Source organism: Monomorium pharaonis, chromosome 3 (genome assembly GCF_013373865.1).
Source record: "Monomorium pharaonis isolate MP-MQ-018 chromosome 3, ASM1337386v2, whole genome shotgun sequence".
NCBI lineage: Eukaryota > Metazoa > Arthropoda > Insecta > Hymenoptera > Formicidae > Monomorium > Monomorium pharaonis.
Window position 1 is genome coordinate 8,487,076 of NC_050469.1, and position 16,613 is coordinate 8,503,688.

At 33.1% G+C, this 16,613-nt stretch overlaps 5 protein-coding genes across 6 annotated transcripts in view; 3 read left to right on the plus strand and 2 right to left on the minus strand.

Moving 5' to 3' along the window:
• Positions 1 to 1,930, plus strand: part of LOC105835619 (E3 ubiquitin-protein ligase MIB1) — a 375,334-nt gene extending 373,404 nt beyond the window's left edge. The window contains exon 15 of the mRNA XM_028193844.2: positions 118 to 1,930. Coding sequence (XP_028049645.1) covers positions 118 to 258 — 141 coding nt within the window. The 3' untranslated portion in view covers positions 259 to 1,930. The remainder of the gene's footprint in view (positions 1 to 117) is intronic.
• Positions 1,931 to 2,044: 114 nt separating this feature from the next.
• Positions 2,045 to 6,820, minus strand: LOC105829577 (cytoplasmic dynein 1 light intermediate chain 2). 2 transcript variants are annotated; one of them, XM_012668553.3, is made up of 10 exons: positions 6,665 to 6,820; positions 6,403 to 6,476; positions 5,479 to 5,595; positions 5,164 to 5,394; positions 4,721 to 4,931; positions 4,442 to 4,630; positions 4,244 to 4,358; positions 4,011 to 4,127; positions 3,159 to 3,324; positions 2,045 to 3,094 (listed from the first exon to the last, which is right to left on the minus strand). In XM_012668553.3, the coding sequence occupies exons 1-10, from the start codon at positions 6,775 to 6,777 to the stop codon at positions 2,979 to 2,981; spliced, it is 1,449 nt and encodes a 482-aa protein (XP_012524007.1). In that variant the 5' UTR covers positions 6,778 to 6,820; the 3' UTR covers positions 2,045 to 2,978. The 2 variants fall into 2 exon arrangements, with proteins under 2 accessions (XP_012524007.1, XP_012524006.1); XM_012668552.3 differs by having other exon boundaries at positions 3,987 to 4,127.
• Positions 6,821 to 7,339: 519 nt separating this feature from the next.
• LOC105829579 (39S ribosomal protein L15, mitochondrial) lies at positions 7,340 to 8,956 on the minus strand. Its single transcript, XM_012668556.2, has 5 exons — positions 8,815 to 8,956; positions 8,345 to 8,496; positions 8,084 to 8,249; positions 7,793 to 7,952; positions 7,340 to 7,702 (listed from the first exon to the last, which is right to left on the minus strand). Exons 1-5 carry the CDS (start codon positions 8,917 to 8,919, stop codon positions 7,401 to 7,403), a joined length of 885 nt encoding a protein of 294 aa, XP_012524010.1. The 5' UTR covers positions 8,920 to 8,956; the 3' UTR covers positions 7,340 to 7,400.
• On the plus strand, positions 8,875 to 12,363 carry LOC105829578 (WW domain-containing oxidoreductase). Its single transcript, XM_012668555.3, has 9 exons — positions 8,875 to 9,006; positions 9,318 to 9,431; positions 9,569 to 9,633; positions 10,669 to 10,905; positions 10,981 to 11,176; positions 11,259 to 11,444; positions 11,526 to 11,781; positions 12,028 to 12,240; positions 12,289 to 12,363. The coding sequence occupies exons 2-8, from the start codon at positions 9,337 to 9,339 to the stop codon at positions 12,229 to 12,231; spliced, it is 1,239 nt and encodes a 412-aa protein (XP_012524009.1). The 5' UTR covers positions 8,875 to 9,006; positions 9,318 to 9,336; the 3' UTR covers positions 12,232 to 12,240; positions 12,289 to 12,363.
• A 147-nt stretch (positions 12,364 to 12,510) lies between these two features.
• LOC105829573 (transport and Golgi organization protein 6 homolog) lies at positions 12,511 to 16,342 on the plus strand. The gene is made up of 8 exons (XM_012668545.3): positions 12,511 to 12,702; positions 12,801 to 12,903; positions 12,998 to 13,235; positions 13,300 to 13,824; positions 14,033 to 15,229; positions 15,305 to 15,509; positions 15,784 to 15,935; positions 16,009 to 16,342. The coding sequence occupies exons 1-8, from the start codon at positions 12,657 to 12,659 to the stop codon at positions 16,309 to 16,311; spliced, it is 2,769 nt and encodes a 922-aa protein (XP_012523999.1). The 5' UTR covers positions 12,511 to 12,656; the 3' UTR covers positions 16,312 to 16,342.
• The last annotated feature ends 271 nt before the right edge of the window (positions 16,343 to 16,613 follow it).

Consider the following 16,613-nt stretch of genomic DNA (forward strand, 5'->3'; position numbering starts at 1 on the left):
CGGAAATATTCGATGTAATAGTAAAGCTTGAATAAGCTGATTTGTTTCACGGCGAATGACAATTCGGTACACCATGCAGAATAATTTGTGAGAGTTTTTATTCTCTTATTATTGCAGACTATGTGTCCCGTTTGTCTGGATCGTTTGAAAAACATGATCTTCCTGTGCGGACACGGCACCTGCCAAATGTGCGGCGACCGGATGTCAGAATGTCCAATATGTCGCAAGGCAGTGGATAAACGTATTCTACTCTACTAAAAATAAAAGACTGTCACTGACCATGCATTGCGCGTTGGAATTTTCCAAGGGCAATTGTATGATGGACGAATTATAATCCACGACAATCCACGACATTTCGCGAAGGAAAACATTTTCTTTAACGCCCCGTTTATTTTTGACAACAAGATCATACCAGACTGCAAAGCAACGTTATTTAAAACATCATGATTTCGATGATATAACAATGATAAATAATAAAAATATTAAATGTTGTAGTTCTCCGAGCTACGGTGGTTTATAGATAAAAATATAAGTTGATCATATATCGATAAATAATCGCGATAAGTACGCATAATTATTTATTATTCGTATTTTTAATAAGTAAACTCGTTACATGATAGATGATATATTATACTGTTGAAGTTGTGTTTCATATATAGTCGTATGACTATGTAACATATTTCCAGTAAACTTCCTACAAAACTTTTATTTATCATTTATAAATATTATCATCTTTCTGCGATGATTGCAAATTTTGAAAACGCTCAATAAACATTAGAAAGTTCTTCCGAATATCTATTCGATAAAAATAACAATTTTATAACAAATAACTACTTCGAATAATTCCCACATAGATTGCCAAGATTAATAATAAGATATTGCATTTGACACATTTAATTTTCTCGAAGTATTAAAATGAAAGCTGTCAAAAAAATGATTTATCATTGTTAATTAGATATAATTAATTATTAACATATATAATGTTATTTATACGTTACAAAAAATTGATAAAAATTGATAAAAATATTCTTCAATACAGTGCAATGGCGAATGTATATTGATAATGTAATGAAGGTATTTTCAATTTTTTTCTAAATTTAAAAATTTATATTAAATGTTTTGTTTTGAGCACCTAGTAATTATATCTAAGTATAGAATTATATTGATTAAAAATTTATAATTTTGGTATTTAAAAAATAATTGGTTTCTAATATATTTTTATATTAATTTTGAAAGTAACAAAAAATATACATGCATAAAACAAAAAAAAATTATATATAATTTTGTATATTTATAAAATTAATCTTTTTTGAGAAATATTACCTTCAGCTTTTCAAAAAATGTAGATTTATTATTATTTGTATCATGAAACATTCATACGTCTTGTGAGACTCTAAAATTAATAACTTTCTTCTTTTTACATCAATTTTTATGCATTTCTTGTATATATTTTATAATATATTATAATAAGTTTTCCTTATACTTAATTTCTGAATATGAGTGGCTGAGTTTGATTCTTATATTGCATCCAATTACTTGGTTAACTCAAATTGGAAAATTACTTGTATTAGTATATATTATAACGATCGATAAAACTAATTGATGCATTCTTAAACAAAAATTGAAATAATGAATATATAAAAATAGAATGATTCATATTTGAAGATCATTCCTATATATTTTGACAGTATTTTTTTTATTACTGTCTCTTAAGTTTTATTTCAATGTATATGATCTATATATTATATGTATCGTTAATGTATATGCGAATTATGATATAAATAAAATGTGACAACAATCTAAACTACGATAATCATATCGTATGTCAAATATGTCTCATACAGCGAAAATTATATCATTACATGATTGATTGCTTTAATGTATTTCATCTAGTGTAATGAAATAAAGGAATTTTGTATTACATAAAGTATATAAACGCCATACAAATTCCTTTATTAACTGTAACCCAATAGAATTATAACTTGTATAAATTGTATGATAAATTGTTGTTCTTAGACTAAAAATAAGTGTAAGAGACGAGATATACGAAAAATTATTTATTTTCATCGAGGATTTGAATTTCATATACATAGAGCCACATTTATGTTGATAACTGAATGTACATATCTCTGTTCATTTGCTTTCTTGAATCGGATAACATACTCAGTTAAAAATCTCTACAAAGGAAGTATTGAATTTACACGCGCGATTTGGACATCTATTCCAGTCTCGTACCATTAACTATCCCTGAATCCGAAGACTGCACTGCGTCTTCCGTTAAAAGGATATTATCCCATTTTATTTTATGAACAATTCGTATAAAAGACTATCTCACGCATTTGCACAACACTTTCGCAGCGCTACCGATACTTGCGTTGTCAAAAAATTAGACCGAATGCATTGACGAACCGTTATGGAGACTATCTTGTAAAGAAAAAAGATTGAGTGTATGAAACATAAAAAGAGTATTCGCTTAATGAAGGAGAGACAAAAAAGACGTGCATTCATATGTAAATAATATATAGAACGATAAAAAACCGCGCTTCCGTTTCCACGTACACGGGGCGTTGCTAAATAATTTACTATGACCAGGCGCTAGGACATGTGCGTAAGCTATATATTTCAATAATATTATATTAAATATTTTAATTACATTAATTTAATAGCTTTCTAATTGCTCTCTGCTTTGTTACTGATATTTAGTCGATTACGACACTCGAGGCTGTCGCAGAGCTGCAATACAAATTACATTTTTTCTTTTTTTTTTTTAATTTTCCTTCTTTGCGATCAGATTAGAGTATCATTGATTAGAGCTAAATTTTACCCCTTCGAAACCCATTTTACCATTAGTTACGATCGCTCCCAGTTATAACGAGTGGGTTACAATACATTTCAAACTTGTATTTGAATTGTTTAATGGCAACGAAGTTTCGATCTTCATTTGTACCAATGGGTCGCGAAGGAAAAGCGCACTATCTTTAACATTCAGACGACGAGTTCAGGTTAGGTGGAGAAAGTTTCTTGGTCCGAGTGAGACGATCTAACTCTGCTGCCGCGTCGTTACACATTGTCGCCTTGTCTACCGGTGTACCATCTATGGAATACAGAAATGCTTGCTTCAGTATATCTTCATTACATAAGTAGAAGTTATTACATACCGAGTTTTATAGGGCTCACTCCTACATTGCCCGGCGTTCCCGGCGAACCGGGCGGTACTCCGCTCTTCTTGTAGAGAAGAGAATTAAAGAAATTAGCTAAGACACCCTCCCCAGACGGTGTCGCACCACTACCCTTGGGATCCAGTTTTTTGTTCGGCGACGCCACCTATTTCCCCGCAAAATCGTTAATGTTCATCCATTTTTAAGAAAGAATTTTACTATTGTGTAATGGACAGATCATACCACATAGATTAGAACATGCTTTCAAATGTTAACTGCAATGACCACACGAGATGACTGGAATTGAAATTACATGGAATGTTAAACGACACATTGTACAGTGGACCATTCGGAAATTTTTATACATAATTTATCGCCTTCAAAATTAATTAAATTATTATATGTTAAATAAAATAAGTGACTTTGCATATGTTATTTATGCCATTATATTAATGTACTGTAACACATTGTCATTCTATTAAGTGAATTCATTAGATACATTAAACAGGTTTTCTAAGAGGCACAAGCTCGTAACATAAATACATAAAGAACAAAAAATATATTTTTACTCTTGATAACAAATGAATGGATCATTGGTTATATGAATGAGCGAAATTATGTGTCAATTACACTGATTACCTAATGAATGAGACAATCGACACAAATGTATGTCAGGTTACACTCAATAATTTGATATTGTATATAACAAATGATTAATGGATCACTCGCACGATTTGTAGTGACGATGTGAAAATTAGTGACAATGCTAAGGTTTCTTTGGTTTGACACGCAACATGAAGAGCATGCTCCATTTATAAATGGTATAACCTGTATAATTGGCCCAGGGCTTGCCTGATTCCGAGTCGTCGGAGAACGAGTAGGATCTTTCAGACCCGATAGAGCCGCTTGTTGTCGCGCGAGAAAAGCCTGCTCCTCTTCCGCCTGAACCTCCATTTCTCTAGCAATGCACTATATCAATAGTATCAATAGATAAAATATTCAACTGCTATATTCGCGTTATGTCAGAAAAGTTGTATGCATTAGGAGCATAAAGCAGTAATACGAAGCAGGTACGAATAGCATACTTTTCGATTCGTTGCTGGCTGTGCGATAACATCGCGATAGTAATCGTTCGCCTTCATGGATTGCAAATTCTCGTGCAAAATACTAATCTTCTTCATGTTATCCCAACCAGCAGGTCTGCAAATAATGCGCAATGCAAATAATTTTAACATATGCGCGCGCGAAGAAATTTTTTTTCACGTCATGTCGAGTGTTCTTACATAAGTACGGCATCCTTTTCGACGACCAACGCCGGTGTCCTAAACGGTAAAGAGTAAATCCTATGCGTTAGATATTTATAAAGCAAATCACAGTTTTTATCCTCCTTCGCCGACGTGTAGAAAAGAGCCGCACCGTATTGTAAGCAAAACCGCCTGATCCATTGTTGCATGAAGTCAAAGTGCTCGTCTCTATATACCAAAATAGGTTATCATATAAGATTAATATTTGCTACCTGATAACAATTTTGCGTTATTATGAACTTTTCACTAGACACTTACTTATAATCCTGTTCTTTTTCGAGCGTTGACATGTAATCGGTTTTCGTTATGACTACGACAACGTCTAGGCCCAAGTTGGTTGTAAGTACTCCTTCTGGTAAGGGTAAGCCCTCGGCGGTGTCGTCATCCAGATTACGACTCGTACGTCGCAAAGGACTCCCAGGATCCAGCTCATCCCCTGGTTCTGTATAGTCTTGCCACTTCTTAATATCTAGTGAAATGAAATCGTATAGCAATGTCACATTTCTTGAAGAAGTCAAATTAATTTTTTTATTCACAAAAATATACATCGCAAACCTTAAGCTTATATTTTAGTTATTAGAGGTGAAAAAAGCAAGTGTACTAAAGTAGTTATGAGCAATGTTTACATTGATGTTCGTTTTGTATGACATTTGCAAGAAATAATAATAGCACCATATATTTTTATTTTTAATTCTACTTACTAAGCTGCCTGCACTCTTGCCTAGTATCATTGTCTAAGGGTAATTTGTCAATGTGATCGCCTAATAATGCCGCCCATGATTGAAGCTGATCGAGAATGGCCCATGGTGTGGTCATGGCAGCGACTAATATAACAAGTGTATGTGGAAACCTTTCTTTGTTCAGAGCAAATCGCAGAAGATTTGCGTGACCAGGATCTCCATCCAGAACCCATACGGACAGTCTTGTATGATCTGTAAAGAAATCAAGAGTATTACTGTTTGTCAAAATTAAGTTGTATCAAGCTATAAATCTGAATATTCATCTTTGATATTAACCATCTCTGTAATCATCTCTCACGTCAATATATGCAAATTCTAGTCCAGAACCTTTCTTTGGGTCCTCTACACCTTGTAGTTTAGCTATAAGCGTAGTCTTTCCACTCTCATTGTCACCTGAAAGATCAAGTTTTTATATCTCAATAATTATCAGATGTAGAAAAAATATTATAAATTATTACTGCACATACATATTAATAATTATCTAGCAGTATATTGTTCACTATACTTTTTTATAAAAATAAATCAGCAAATTTGGAATCTATACAGGTCAGTTACATTTAAAAACTGAAAACCAAAGTGTTAACAGCATTGATCATTAAAATATATGTACAGTACTTTTTATAATTTAAACAAACAAGATAAAAAATAAAAGGACATTAATAGAATCATTAAAAATATTTTTGAGTAAAATCAATCACAAAAAAGTTTTAAGTAACAATAAAAAGTAACTTTTAGACTTTAGAAAATTAATGATTTGAAAGGGACAAACACATTCTTTTATGTAATATGCTGTATTCATAAATGGTATTCTGATCTTATATTCAAGATCGCTTTAAATACAACTGCTGTCTTAAGATTCGAATAAAACGATTAACGTTTCAAAATTGTATTAAAACGTTTAAATGTATTTTCGGATATGTTATCGCCCTGAATGCAGGAGTACACCTGTATGCAAATTGCAAGGGATGCATTTCGTCAATATAACCTTTCGCGACAAAATGTCACACGCGCGCGAAAGAATCTCGATAAGGGAATGGATTTGTCTTCTATAATCTAACGGCATGATTATAACGATGATGTGCTTTTTCGAACAATGACACACGTGTCGAACGGCAAAGTGGCTACTTAATATGCGTGTTACATTGAAGGTGTGCAAGCGACCGTATGAGGTATCGTTGACTTCGTCGTGGTGATATTTACCCAAAACGAGGAGGTTTTTGTTCGACGGTAGCTTGTTGTTGCCACTGTTTTGCACTTCCGCCAGGATAGACGACCTGCAAAGCATACGACGACATCGTGTGAGTCACAGATTCAACATGCTAAATTTTTCTCACGCGGCAAGATATGTCACGCGAAGCGGAAGGCAACTCTCCTTCTGTTTTGCGAGCCGTAAAAGCGCGCGGTCGCGCCTCACGGCGCGTCCCGACGTGCGGTTAACGTCACACGGGCTATGGGCACATACCACAAGTTGTCCTTATTTTCGATGTCCTCTTTCTTTTTTGTATGAAAGCCATTGCTGCTCTGCAACATCGTATCAACCGTCGTCGCTGCCATTATTACCCATTTGACAGGCATAAGGATATCGATTGCGAGCGCGCGAGAGGCGCGCGGTGCGCGGGTGTGGTGGAATCGCGGATCGATTGTGTCGCGATTCGAGTTCGATTCGACCACAGAATCAACCTCGCAATTGCTCTCGCGATTATCGAGGCGCGCATTCGAAGTTGCAGATACTTTGACGAGATCTCGTTTCACAAAAATTAAAAATCACTTGCAATTGTTGTACTACTCGTAACCACAATAATAAACTGTTATTCTTTAAAAAACCGCGCTTATTTATTTCATTCTATCATTAAAGTCAAATTCTAATCTTGAATTCGCAATCTCCCATTTTCAATTCATAGTCTGATATAATAAGGCTCTACATTATTCCGTCTAGTAATTAATTGTATGTGGGAATCACAATTTAATGAAAATTAAACAATACTGAGCAAATTTAGAAAAGCAAGTTTACGATTCATTGATCAACACCTAGTGAATTTGCTCACTTTTGTAATTTTCACCCAACCAATTGTTATACCGAATCAACCCCATGCCATTTAAAAGCCTAATTTTAATAACAAAATATAATCATGTTGTATAAATGTAACTTATTGTATCTAATTTATTGACATTATTTCTATACATTTTCGTGTTTTGTTTCAGCTCGCATAGAATTCCTTCAAATACTCGGCCTTTGGTTTCAGTATCACTTTATCCTTAAGACTGATCACCCAGCCTGGTTCCAGACCATAAAACAATTGCCGCGGATCCTTGCGCTCGCACAACATCTCGTAATAGGGATCATCCTCAATTTTCGGTAACTCGTAGCCATACTTTTGCGCCAGCACCAGCCGTTCCTGAGAAATCTTCTCGGGATCGGCCAGGTATCCTCTCGTAGCGGCGCTGGAATAATATTCCAAGCAATCCGTGGGCGGCAATAACCTACGTGGTATCGGTTCACCTATACATCACAGAAAATAAGTGTGCATAGATAAAAAATCTCAAAGATACACTCAATGTATACGATTATTTTTGATCTCTTAAAAATTACCTCTTTTGAAAAACTGTTCTGTATCACACATGGCGTGAAGGCAATGTGTGTCGTAGTATGCAGTTGTAATTACACCACCATTTCTTTCAATTGCAGCAATCACAGGCTCACTCGCCCACTGCACCTCTATGTTTAGTTTTGCTTTAAAGCAATGTGCTCCCTTGAAGCAGAGTTTCCAATATTAACACAGTCTCAAAATACATACTATATTAGTTAATTTAAAAAATTCTGCAATATGAGAATCTAAAATAAAAGCTCTAAATAATAAAATATAAAATTATAGTATATTACCTCATCAGTCAAATGAACTCCGGCATGTTTCCAATGCACATTTATTTGGTATATACCAGTGTTTATCAATGATGTGAGATCTACTGGTTTACTGATATCCAACCGATTTGTGTCAATTAACATCTGCAGTTTTTGTAAAGAAAGTGGTGGATATTCTCGTTTCAAGCTAAAATGCATAAAATGTTTTTTTTTTAATTCAACGTATATGACGTCTATAATTTTATAAAACAATTTTATAAAACATAAATCCATCAAACTTACTGATGTCCTTTATAATAAGGCTCATAGCCAAACCTCAAATAAAATGGGGTATTTCCAGTTTCATAACCCACTCGCATATAATTCTGCCTTTGACCAGAGCCCTTGTTACCAGCACCATGCTTATTACCACCATGTTGACCTCTGCCACGTTTCTATAAATAAGAATAAAGAACAAATTAAAGTTATATCTCAATAACATATGTATCATGACTTGATAATTGTTACTTCATTGTTCATGAAGGATAAATATATTATATAATTGTAGTAATATATAAATATTAGAACATGTTATTGTTAATGTTTATCATGAATAGATCATAGAAAATTGACCTAATCTAACGTTGCAGTGTCATCAAATTAAATTGCACGACTTATATTCTATGAGTTACATAAAATCATGTATTTGAACTTTTAAAAGTTAAAAAGTTAAAAAGATGTTACATATAAATTTCTGCTACTGAGTAACTTACTGGTGGTTTTCTCGCGTCAGGATTATCTCGGATATTCGCTAATGACAGTCTAGGTAACACTCTTAACATAGACAATGCTAAATCTTTTCCTTGCTTCCCAGCCATGGTATCAGTGATTTGTTAATCAATCCTTTGATAATAAATTCGCATTTAATACGTACATCGATCCTGAAGCATCGATGACTTCCTAACCTAAACACAACGAAATCGCATTTATCTGAAGTTAGACAGTATCGATTAAAATCGATGGCGCGTTCGATGTATTTTTTTGAATATTATTTTACGTAAGATAATTCAAAAAACCGCACACGAGTGAGATACTGAGTTGGAAAAGATTTAATTTTGATGTTAATGAGTCAGTTATACATGCAAAATGAAATCTTTATCCCCTCGTGGACGAAAAGAACCGTAATGCTTCTCTCGATTTAAGTTTCGAGTTATCGAGTCGAGTATAGTATGTATATACATTTCATTTGTATAAAATAAGTTCTTGGAATACTTTCTGGTAGATAAACTCTGAGAATGGTAGCTGCTTTGAATGATTCCGATAGTGAGGACGAGCTGCCACCGGGATGGGAGGAGAGGACGACGTTAGATGGAAATGTCTATTACGTAAAGTATGATATGACAAATTCTATTGTAAACGATCTTTGATCTTTCGACGAAATAAAAAATTCATCTCGCGTATCACAAGATGCGAGAGGAGCAATTGAGACAAGCGAATAATATATTAACGAAATATTTCGTATTGCAGCCACTACACGAAGGGCACGCAATGGACGCATCCTCGAACCGGCCGTAAAAAAATTGTCAACGGAGGTATTCGATGTCTATATTTTTCCTAAAATTGTAATGGATGAATTGCAATAATAATTGACTTTTCTAAATATTTGTTTATATTTGTATTCAAATTTTATAAGATTGCACAAAACAGTTGGTCACTTATTACTACTAGATTTATGAATTATTTATGTTATTCAACTTTTTCAAAAGTATGCATAGATAATTGTACATTAAATGAAAGTACGTATGTATTATGCATTCTCAGATAGCCAAATGTCTTGATGTTGCAATCATGTTACCAACAATCAGTGCAGTAACTAATTTAGATAAACTCAGAACAAAGTGAGAGAGCATTATGTCTGTTAGGTTGAACTCATATGAATTCTATTTTCAACAATGACAAATTGATAGCAATGTGCCAGTATCAATTTGTTATCAATCATTTGTTGTTGCTATGTTATTGTTATATCACAAACAATTAATATAATGCATCATTATTGCTAACCATTTTCTTTTTTAAATGTTCTCAATCGATAGCATATATAAGTAATCATGTTACTGAATTTGTAGTGCGTTTTATTTCGATGTCAATAAATGTATAACAAATCTATAACGATTAACACATGCATTGCATTAGTTTGGTCAAAATGCAAAATCACACTTGGTTATTTGGGTTCTTGTATTATATAAAGGGATCCTCAATCTTTTTGGTTAAAAAAGTGGCATTAAAATTTATACCAATCAGGTCAGATAAATTTTATTTTGAAAAATTATATGAAAATAAAACTTTATATTATATTCAATATCATCTGTCTTTTATATTTTATTGATGAATAATTTATATTTTATATTTCTCTCTTTTATATTTCTTAGCAGGCAAAATAAAACTACAAAGTAAAGCGATTTTATGAGCTATAAGCTGAAGATCCTTACTTTAGATAAATCTTTTGTAGACTAATTAATGTATTGATTCTTTTATATTAAAGAATGATAATATTAAAACATGTGTTTTTTAAGATTAATTGCGAATGTTAAATATGAATTAACACATAAAATTTAAAAATTAAACAGATTTACCACCTGGGTGGGAGAAGTGTGTATCAGACGATGGCAAAGTTTTATACATTGACCATACAAATCGCACAACAACCTACACCGATCCACGATTAGCGTTCGCCACCGAATACAGAGAGATGTCTCAAGTAATACGACAAAGATTTGATGGAAGTAGCACTGCTTTAGCAGTGTTACATGGCCGAGACCTGCGTAACAAAATTGCTCTCGTTACAGGAGCTAATACAGGCATTGGTAAATGAGAATAGTTGTAATTATAGCACTTATTCTTACAATTTGGACTAATTGAACAAAATTTTGTACACATAGGATATGAAACAGCCAGATCGTTAGCTTTACATGGTTGCGAGGTAGTGTTAGCTTGTAGAGATATGGAGAAGGCAAATGAATCTATAAAACGCATCCAACAAGAAAAGGAAACTGCAAATTGTGTAGCTTTAAAAATGGACCTCACGTCGCTGAGCAACGTGCGAGAAGCTGTTGAACAGTTCAAACAGAAATTCAAGTAAGTTTATGCTACATGTAATTGTAAATTATTTTGATATTTTTATTTTTTTTATATTATATAAACTTTTCGAATCTTTCAGATTTCTGCATATTCTTATATTAAACGCCGGCGTGTTTGGATTGCCTTATCAACTTACAAAAGATGGTTACGAGACGACGTTTCAAGTTAATCACTTGTCGCAGTTTTATTTGACGCTTTTATTGAAAGAGACTATACAAAATTCTGACAATTCCAGGGTTGTAGTAGTTTCCAGCGAATCGCATAGGTAACATTTAGACATTTCCTTTTTTATGTAATATTAATTAAATTGACAATCTTTGTAATCAAATAGATATTTTTGATACAGATTTTCATCGATACATACTCTAGAAGACCTTCACCAGTTAACTCTGTCTCCGCCAGCGTACAAATATTGGGCGATGGGAGCGTACAACGAATCAAAGCTTTGTAATGTTCTCTTCGCGCAGGAACTGGCGCGGCAGTGGCCGTCCGTGAGCGTTTTTTCTTGCCATCCTGGTAACATGGTGTCTACATCCCTATCGCGTCATTGGTGGCTGTTCCGATTGCTGTTTGCTTTCGTACGGCCATTCACGAAATCAGTGGTATGAATCTTTCGATGAATATCAATCTTTCAATTTATTCAAAGCACTAGATTTGAATTTCAAAGAGTAAAATGATACAAAATATATATAAGACAAATTTGTCTAGATTAGAATTTTTTTCAGTATTTTGAATAAATGAATGTGATATAATCTTGTTCAGGCTTGTATTTGTCACATTATTATACTTCTATTTTATGTTTTATAACTTTGAAAAACAGATAATAAATTTTATAAAACACATTGCAGCAACAAGCAGCGAGCACGAGCGTATTCTGCGCTACCGCACCTGAGTTAGAAGGTTTAACCGGTAGCTACTTCAACAACTGCTGTCGTTGTCAACCGTCGAATGCTGGACTAGACCCTGCATTAGGTGCGCGATTGTGGACTCTCAGCCAAGATATGATAACAGATGCTTTAAAAAGGGAGAAGGATAATTACGGAGAAAAATAAAATTTATTGTTATTAATTATATATATTAGTAACTTCTTTCAATTAAATTGAAAGAAGTTACTAATATATTTAATTCATATTGTATATAAAAATATTACATATAATGTAATTTGTATACATTTGTAAAAAACAATTATTAATAATAATAATAATGTAAATTAATAAAATACTATGTACAAATAAACGTTTAATGATTGAGCGTGCATTTTTATATAAATTTTATCATTTACAACGAGATTCTTCTTCAATTCATTACTTTTAGATGGCGTTAGATCACTTTTTTGAGAAACCTAACCTATGTGATTTACATGACAACATAAAGCTAGTAGCAGCTAGTAGAAATACTATAGAAAAATGTAGAATTAAAAGTGTGCAATAATTTATGGGAAATTTGAAATATTTAATTATGCTAATAAGAATACAAAATGGATTATTATGAAGTATTATCTACATTAACTTTCAGTACCGATGGTAGGATTTTTATTAATTTTCTACTAATAATACAAATCAAACTAATATAAATAGGACAATATATAACACGTTTGTTAGCAAAATCTTTATATTTACAGATCAGGATAAGAATTTTGATGATAAGGTGACACAAATAATTCAAAAGGTAAAGCCTTTTTTATCAGAAGATGTAAGGCAATCTATCACAGATTTCTCTATAAGGTAAAATTTGTTATTGTTAAAGTACCACATAAATTCTATGTAGACTAAAAATATTAATCTAAATAATACATTAATTTATTCATATTTTTTATAGGAAACAATTTTTTTACGTACTAACTTATGTATTGCGTGGTATTAAACAAGAAAATGCAAAAACAGATACTGATGTACTTATTAATGTAAGGCAATATCGTTCTGTGAAAATTGCTATACAATTAGTAATATTAATCGGAATTAAGCCTTCTCTATTACCTGGTGTAGGTATAGATGTAGAAAAATTATGCCTTATAGCTGTGACAATTACCCAAGAAAAAGATTTAAGCTGTCTGGAGGTAAAATTTTTTAATTTATATATTATAATTTATATAATTATCTTATATGGATTTTATGTTTCAGAAATATGAACAATTATGTTCTTCAACACACTTACTCTTAGAACTTTTCGACGATATCCATTTGCGATCTGTTGTACTTTTATATATTAACCCCTTAATGGCTGCACTGTTACAACTGGCGCATGCTCCACTAGCTAAACCTTCAAGCAAAGTTCAATCTACAAATTTAAATGACCAGGAGTTTCATATGACACTAGAGGAATATCAAAAGCTACAGTCTCGTCAAAAAAAATTTCACACCAAATTAATTTTGTTATTGAGTAATTGTCCACGTGATGTATGCTTTCGGGAATTAATGGCAATTCTGGGAGTGCAAAATGCACCGAGGTGGATACGTAGAGAAATTCAAAATTATCTCATTAAAATGCTTATGGAACCAAATGGAGTAACATCGTTGATTGCCACAATTTACAATGATGGTTTAGATTTGGGTGCAGATTGGAGAAAATTAGATACACTTTCCTGGCTGATAGCAGCAACGCATGGAAAGAACATCGATGAATATTACAAAGCTGTATGTCCCCAGGTAGGTCAGAAACTGTTTAAGAAACAATGTATATTAAATACATTGTTTATACTTATATGAGTGTTCAGCAATAGGTAGGAAAAGATTGATTTCACATATAGAATCACCCCTCAAAATTTTTCCTCACCTATCGCCAAACATCCTGTATGTGATATAAAAATAAGTATCAATCAGCTATATTAAATCTTTTAACTGAGAATTTTTTTAGATTTTAGATCTGTTTTCCTCAGTTAAGTTCAAGCATGGCCCAATAATAGCAAACTGCTGTATTAAATCTCTGTACGATTATAATCCACATGCTTGTCATAAGTATATTATAGAAGTCATTTGTGCACCTTTAATAACAAAAGAATCAGACATTGTAAAATCTGAAAAAGATATAGCACAATGTATAGAAGTTTTAGCAAAATGTTTTCTAATGGAGGACGCCAAGTTCAAGCATCTACCTTGCAATGTTATTTTGCATATTGCTATACCTCTATTTTGCCTATATGATAAAATCCGCGAAAGTGCTTGCACATTAAAAACAAATTTACGACGATTGTTATTAAAAATCTTGGAGGAAGAGACAACGCGAGAGAAGCTGTATTCGGTTTTTCTAGGACACAATACGTCAGCAGAATTTGGAGATTATGTGACATCAGAATTTGGACCAACAGGTGGTATCGAAATTAATGGTTTGAGTAAAGATTTAGATTATGAAAAATTAGCTGATACCATTTTCGATCTAGTATCTACCGCTAAGGACTTATCTCCCAGCTTATTCTGTTATATGTTAAAGTTTTTGTCAAATGTAAATAAATGGAGCTACGAAATTGAACGGTCGAAAACTCTGGAAACGGAAGACGATAAGATAGAACGCATCACGATGCAATTAGCGGCTCATAAACTTCTGTCACAATTAGCTGGCACAAGTACCGTTCAAGACGCGCAAGTAAACAATCCCGAACCACTGCTGTCATTTATAAAGTCATTGTTCGACGAATACACAAAAAATTATTCAGAGAAAACTGAAGAGAATGAATGCGAGATACTGTACATCAGCTTAATGTTGATCAAGATGATTTTGTTTGAGAAGGTCGCAGCAGTTAAGAGCGATCTCTTCAAAGATTTTAAAATGTTTTTAGAAAATCATGAACAGAATCCAAATATTCCGACACAACTTAAATCATTGATCAACGAAGTGGTTACTTGTATCATGACACACGACTCCCGAACTAGATCCGAGAGAAAATACTATCAAGACGTGTCCAGTTCATCGGAGAAATTCGACGAAGCCTTAAAGGATCTCACGGATCCATTACTTCCGGTTCGGGCGCATGGACTCGTGGCACTCACGAAATTGATTGAGACTAAAGATTGTTACACTGTTGAACGTAATGCGATCGTTTTGCGTTTATTTCAGGTTGCTACTATTTTAATCGTTTTTTTATTGCGTGCGCGTTCTGCAAATTTGTCTCACTTGTATACTTGGTTACAGGAGAATTTGAAGCACGAAGATTCGTTCATATATCTGGCATCTATCAATGGATTATGCACATTAGCAACTACATACCCAGAGAAAGTCATAGAAACGTTGATGCTGGAATACATTGACATGCCCAAACGTGTCGCAGTCTCAGAGATAACTGTTGAAACTAGAATAAAGCTCGGGGAAATTCTAGTCAAAACAACGAGAGCCTTGGGTACATAGAAATTTCTATTTATTATTCTCATATGTACAGATAAAATTTCCTATAAATCCTTTTCTTAACTTAATTTTATTCTATACGAAACACACGATTAAATTTTTGTGGTAACAAAAATATATCGTTAATAAATTATCGTTGTTAAATGCTGGACACAAGTCCAGGAAATAATAAAATAGGATGCATGGAAATGCAACTAACAATTTATAAGATCTTGACGCAAATTTTCAATAAGAATCGCAGGTAATAATTAAAATATGGAATCTCATAGGTGAAATGAGCGTGAAACAAAAAAACACACTGGTGAACGGGTTTTTATGCGCAATTCGTGATGAAGATCCCTTGGTACGAGCCTCTGGTCTCTCTTGCTTAGGAGAACTTTGCAAGGTATTAAACTATCGTCTGGGAAACATGCTCACCGAAGTACGTATATAATAGACTAATACAAATAAACGTATCGAAGAACTTTCTTTAAAACTTAATCTTTGCTTTCCAGATTCTTTATTGCATTACATGTATATTAAAATCAGACAAAGTACCTGAATGTCGTCGTGCCGCAGTTTTGGTTGCAACGCTTCTATTTCGCGGTCTCGATCGAGACTTGTTGAGCAGTTGTACCAGAGACATGATCGATCTATATCGCGAGTTACGCAATTTGCGTGACGACAAAGATTCCGTGCTACAACTTCATGTTCAGTTAGCTCTGGAGGAAATTAATCGCATCATGCAGGACTCCCTACTCACTGGACTTTCTACATCCAAAAAATTGGACCAGTTAGATTCAATGTCCATTAGGTGACGCAATAAAACATATTTATAATTGCTAAAACATCTTATAGTTGCTAATACTTTTAATATTCCCAATTAAAATAGTAAAAAAGATATTATCCAAGTCCTAATAAATATTTTCGGTAAAAACCCTAAGACATAAACATTGCAGTATTGAATAAATCCTCACCATGGATTATTACGCATTGCATAATATACTGCTTCTTATACTTGTTTCTTAGAATAAAATCTTCATATATCAAGAAAATTAACAACAGGTGATCAATTCAACAAAAAGAATGAAACAAACGAAATACGATAATCCACAATCAT

What these genes read in the sequence shown, in the direction of transcription:
- LOC105829577 (XM_012668552.3), bottom strand. Translation starts at nt 6,777, where the DNA reads ATGCCTGTCAAATGGGTAATAATGGCAGCGACGACGGTTGATACGATG. An exon ending in AGCCAGCAACGAATCGAAAA is followed by an intron (nt 4,128 to 4,243) that starts GTATGCTATTCG and finishes CTATTGATATAG; the next exon opens with TGCATTGCTAGAGAAATGGA. An exon ending in GCCCTGGGCCAATTATACAG is followed by an intron (nt 3,325 to 3,986) that starts GTTATACCATTT and finishes GCGGGGAAATAG; the next exon opens with GTGGCGTCGCCGAACAAAAA.
- LOC105829579 (XM_012668556.2), bottom strand. Translation starts at nt 8,919, where the DNA reads ATGGCTGGGAAGCAAGGAAAAGATTTAGCATTGTCTATGTTAAGAGTG. An exon ending in CCTTATTATAAAGGACATCA is followed by an intron (nt 8,250 to 8,344) that starts GTAAGTTTGATG and finishes TATGCATTTTAG; the next exon opens with CTTGAAACGAGAATATCCAC. An exon ending in AGAACAGTTTTTCAAAAGAG is followed by an intron (nt 7,703 to 7,792) that starts GTAATTTTTAAG and finishes TGTGATGTATAG; the next exon opens with GTGAACCGATACCACGTAGG.
- LOC105829578 (XM_012668555.3), top strand. Translation starts at nt 9,337, where the DNA reads ATGGTAGCTGCTTTGAATGATTCCGATAGTGAGGACGAGCTGCCACCG. An exon ending in AGGAGCTAATACAGGCATTG is followed by an intron (nt 10,906 to 10,980) that starts GTAAATGAGAAT and finishes TTGTACACATAG; the next exon opens with GATATGAAACAGCCAGATCG. An exon ending in GGCCATTCACGAAATCAGTG is followed by an intron (nt 11,782 to 12,027) that starts GTATGAATCTTT and finishes AACACATTGCAG; the next exon opens with CAACAAGCAGCGAGCACGAG.
- LOC105829573 (XM_012668545.3), top strand. Translation starts at nt 12,657, where the DNA reads ATGGATTATTATGAAGTATTATCTACATTAACTTTCAGTACCGATG. An exon ending in ATCACAGATTTCTCTATAAG is followed by an intron (nt 12,904 to 12,997) that starts GTAAAATTTGTT and finishes TATTTTTTATAG; the next exon opens with GAAACAATTTTTTTACGTAC. An exon ending in ACAAAGCTGTATGTCCCCAG is followed by an intron (nt 13,825 to 14,032) that starts GTAGGTCAGAAA and finishes GAATTTTTTTAG; the next exon opens with ATTTTAGATCTGTTTTCCTC.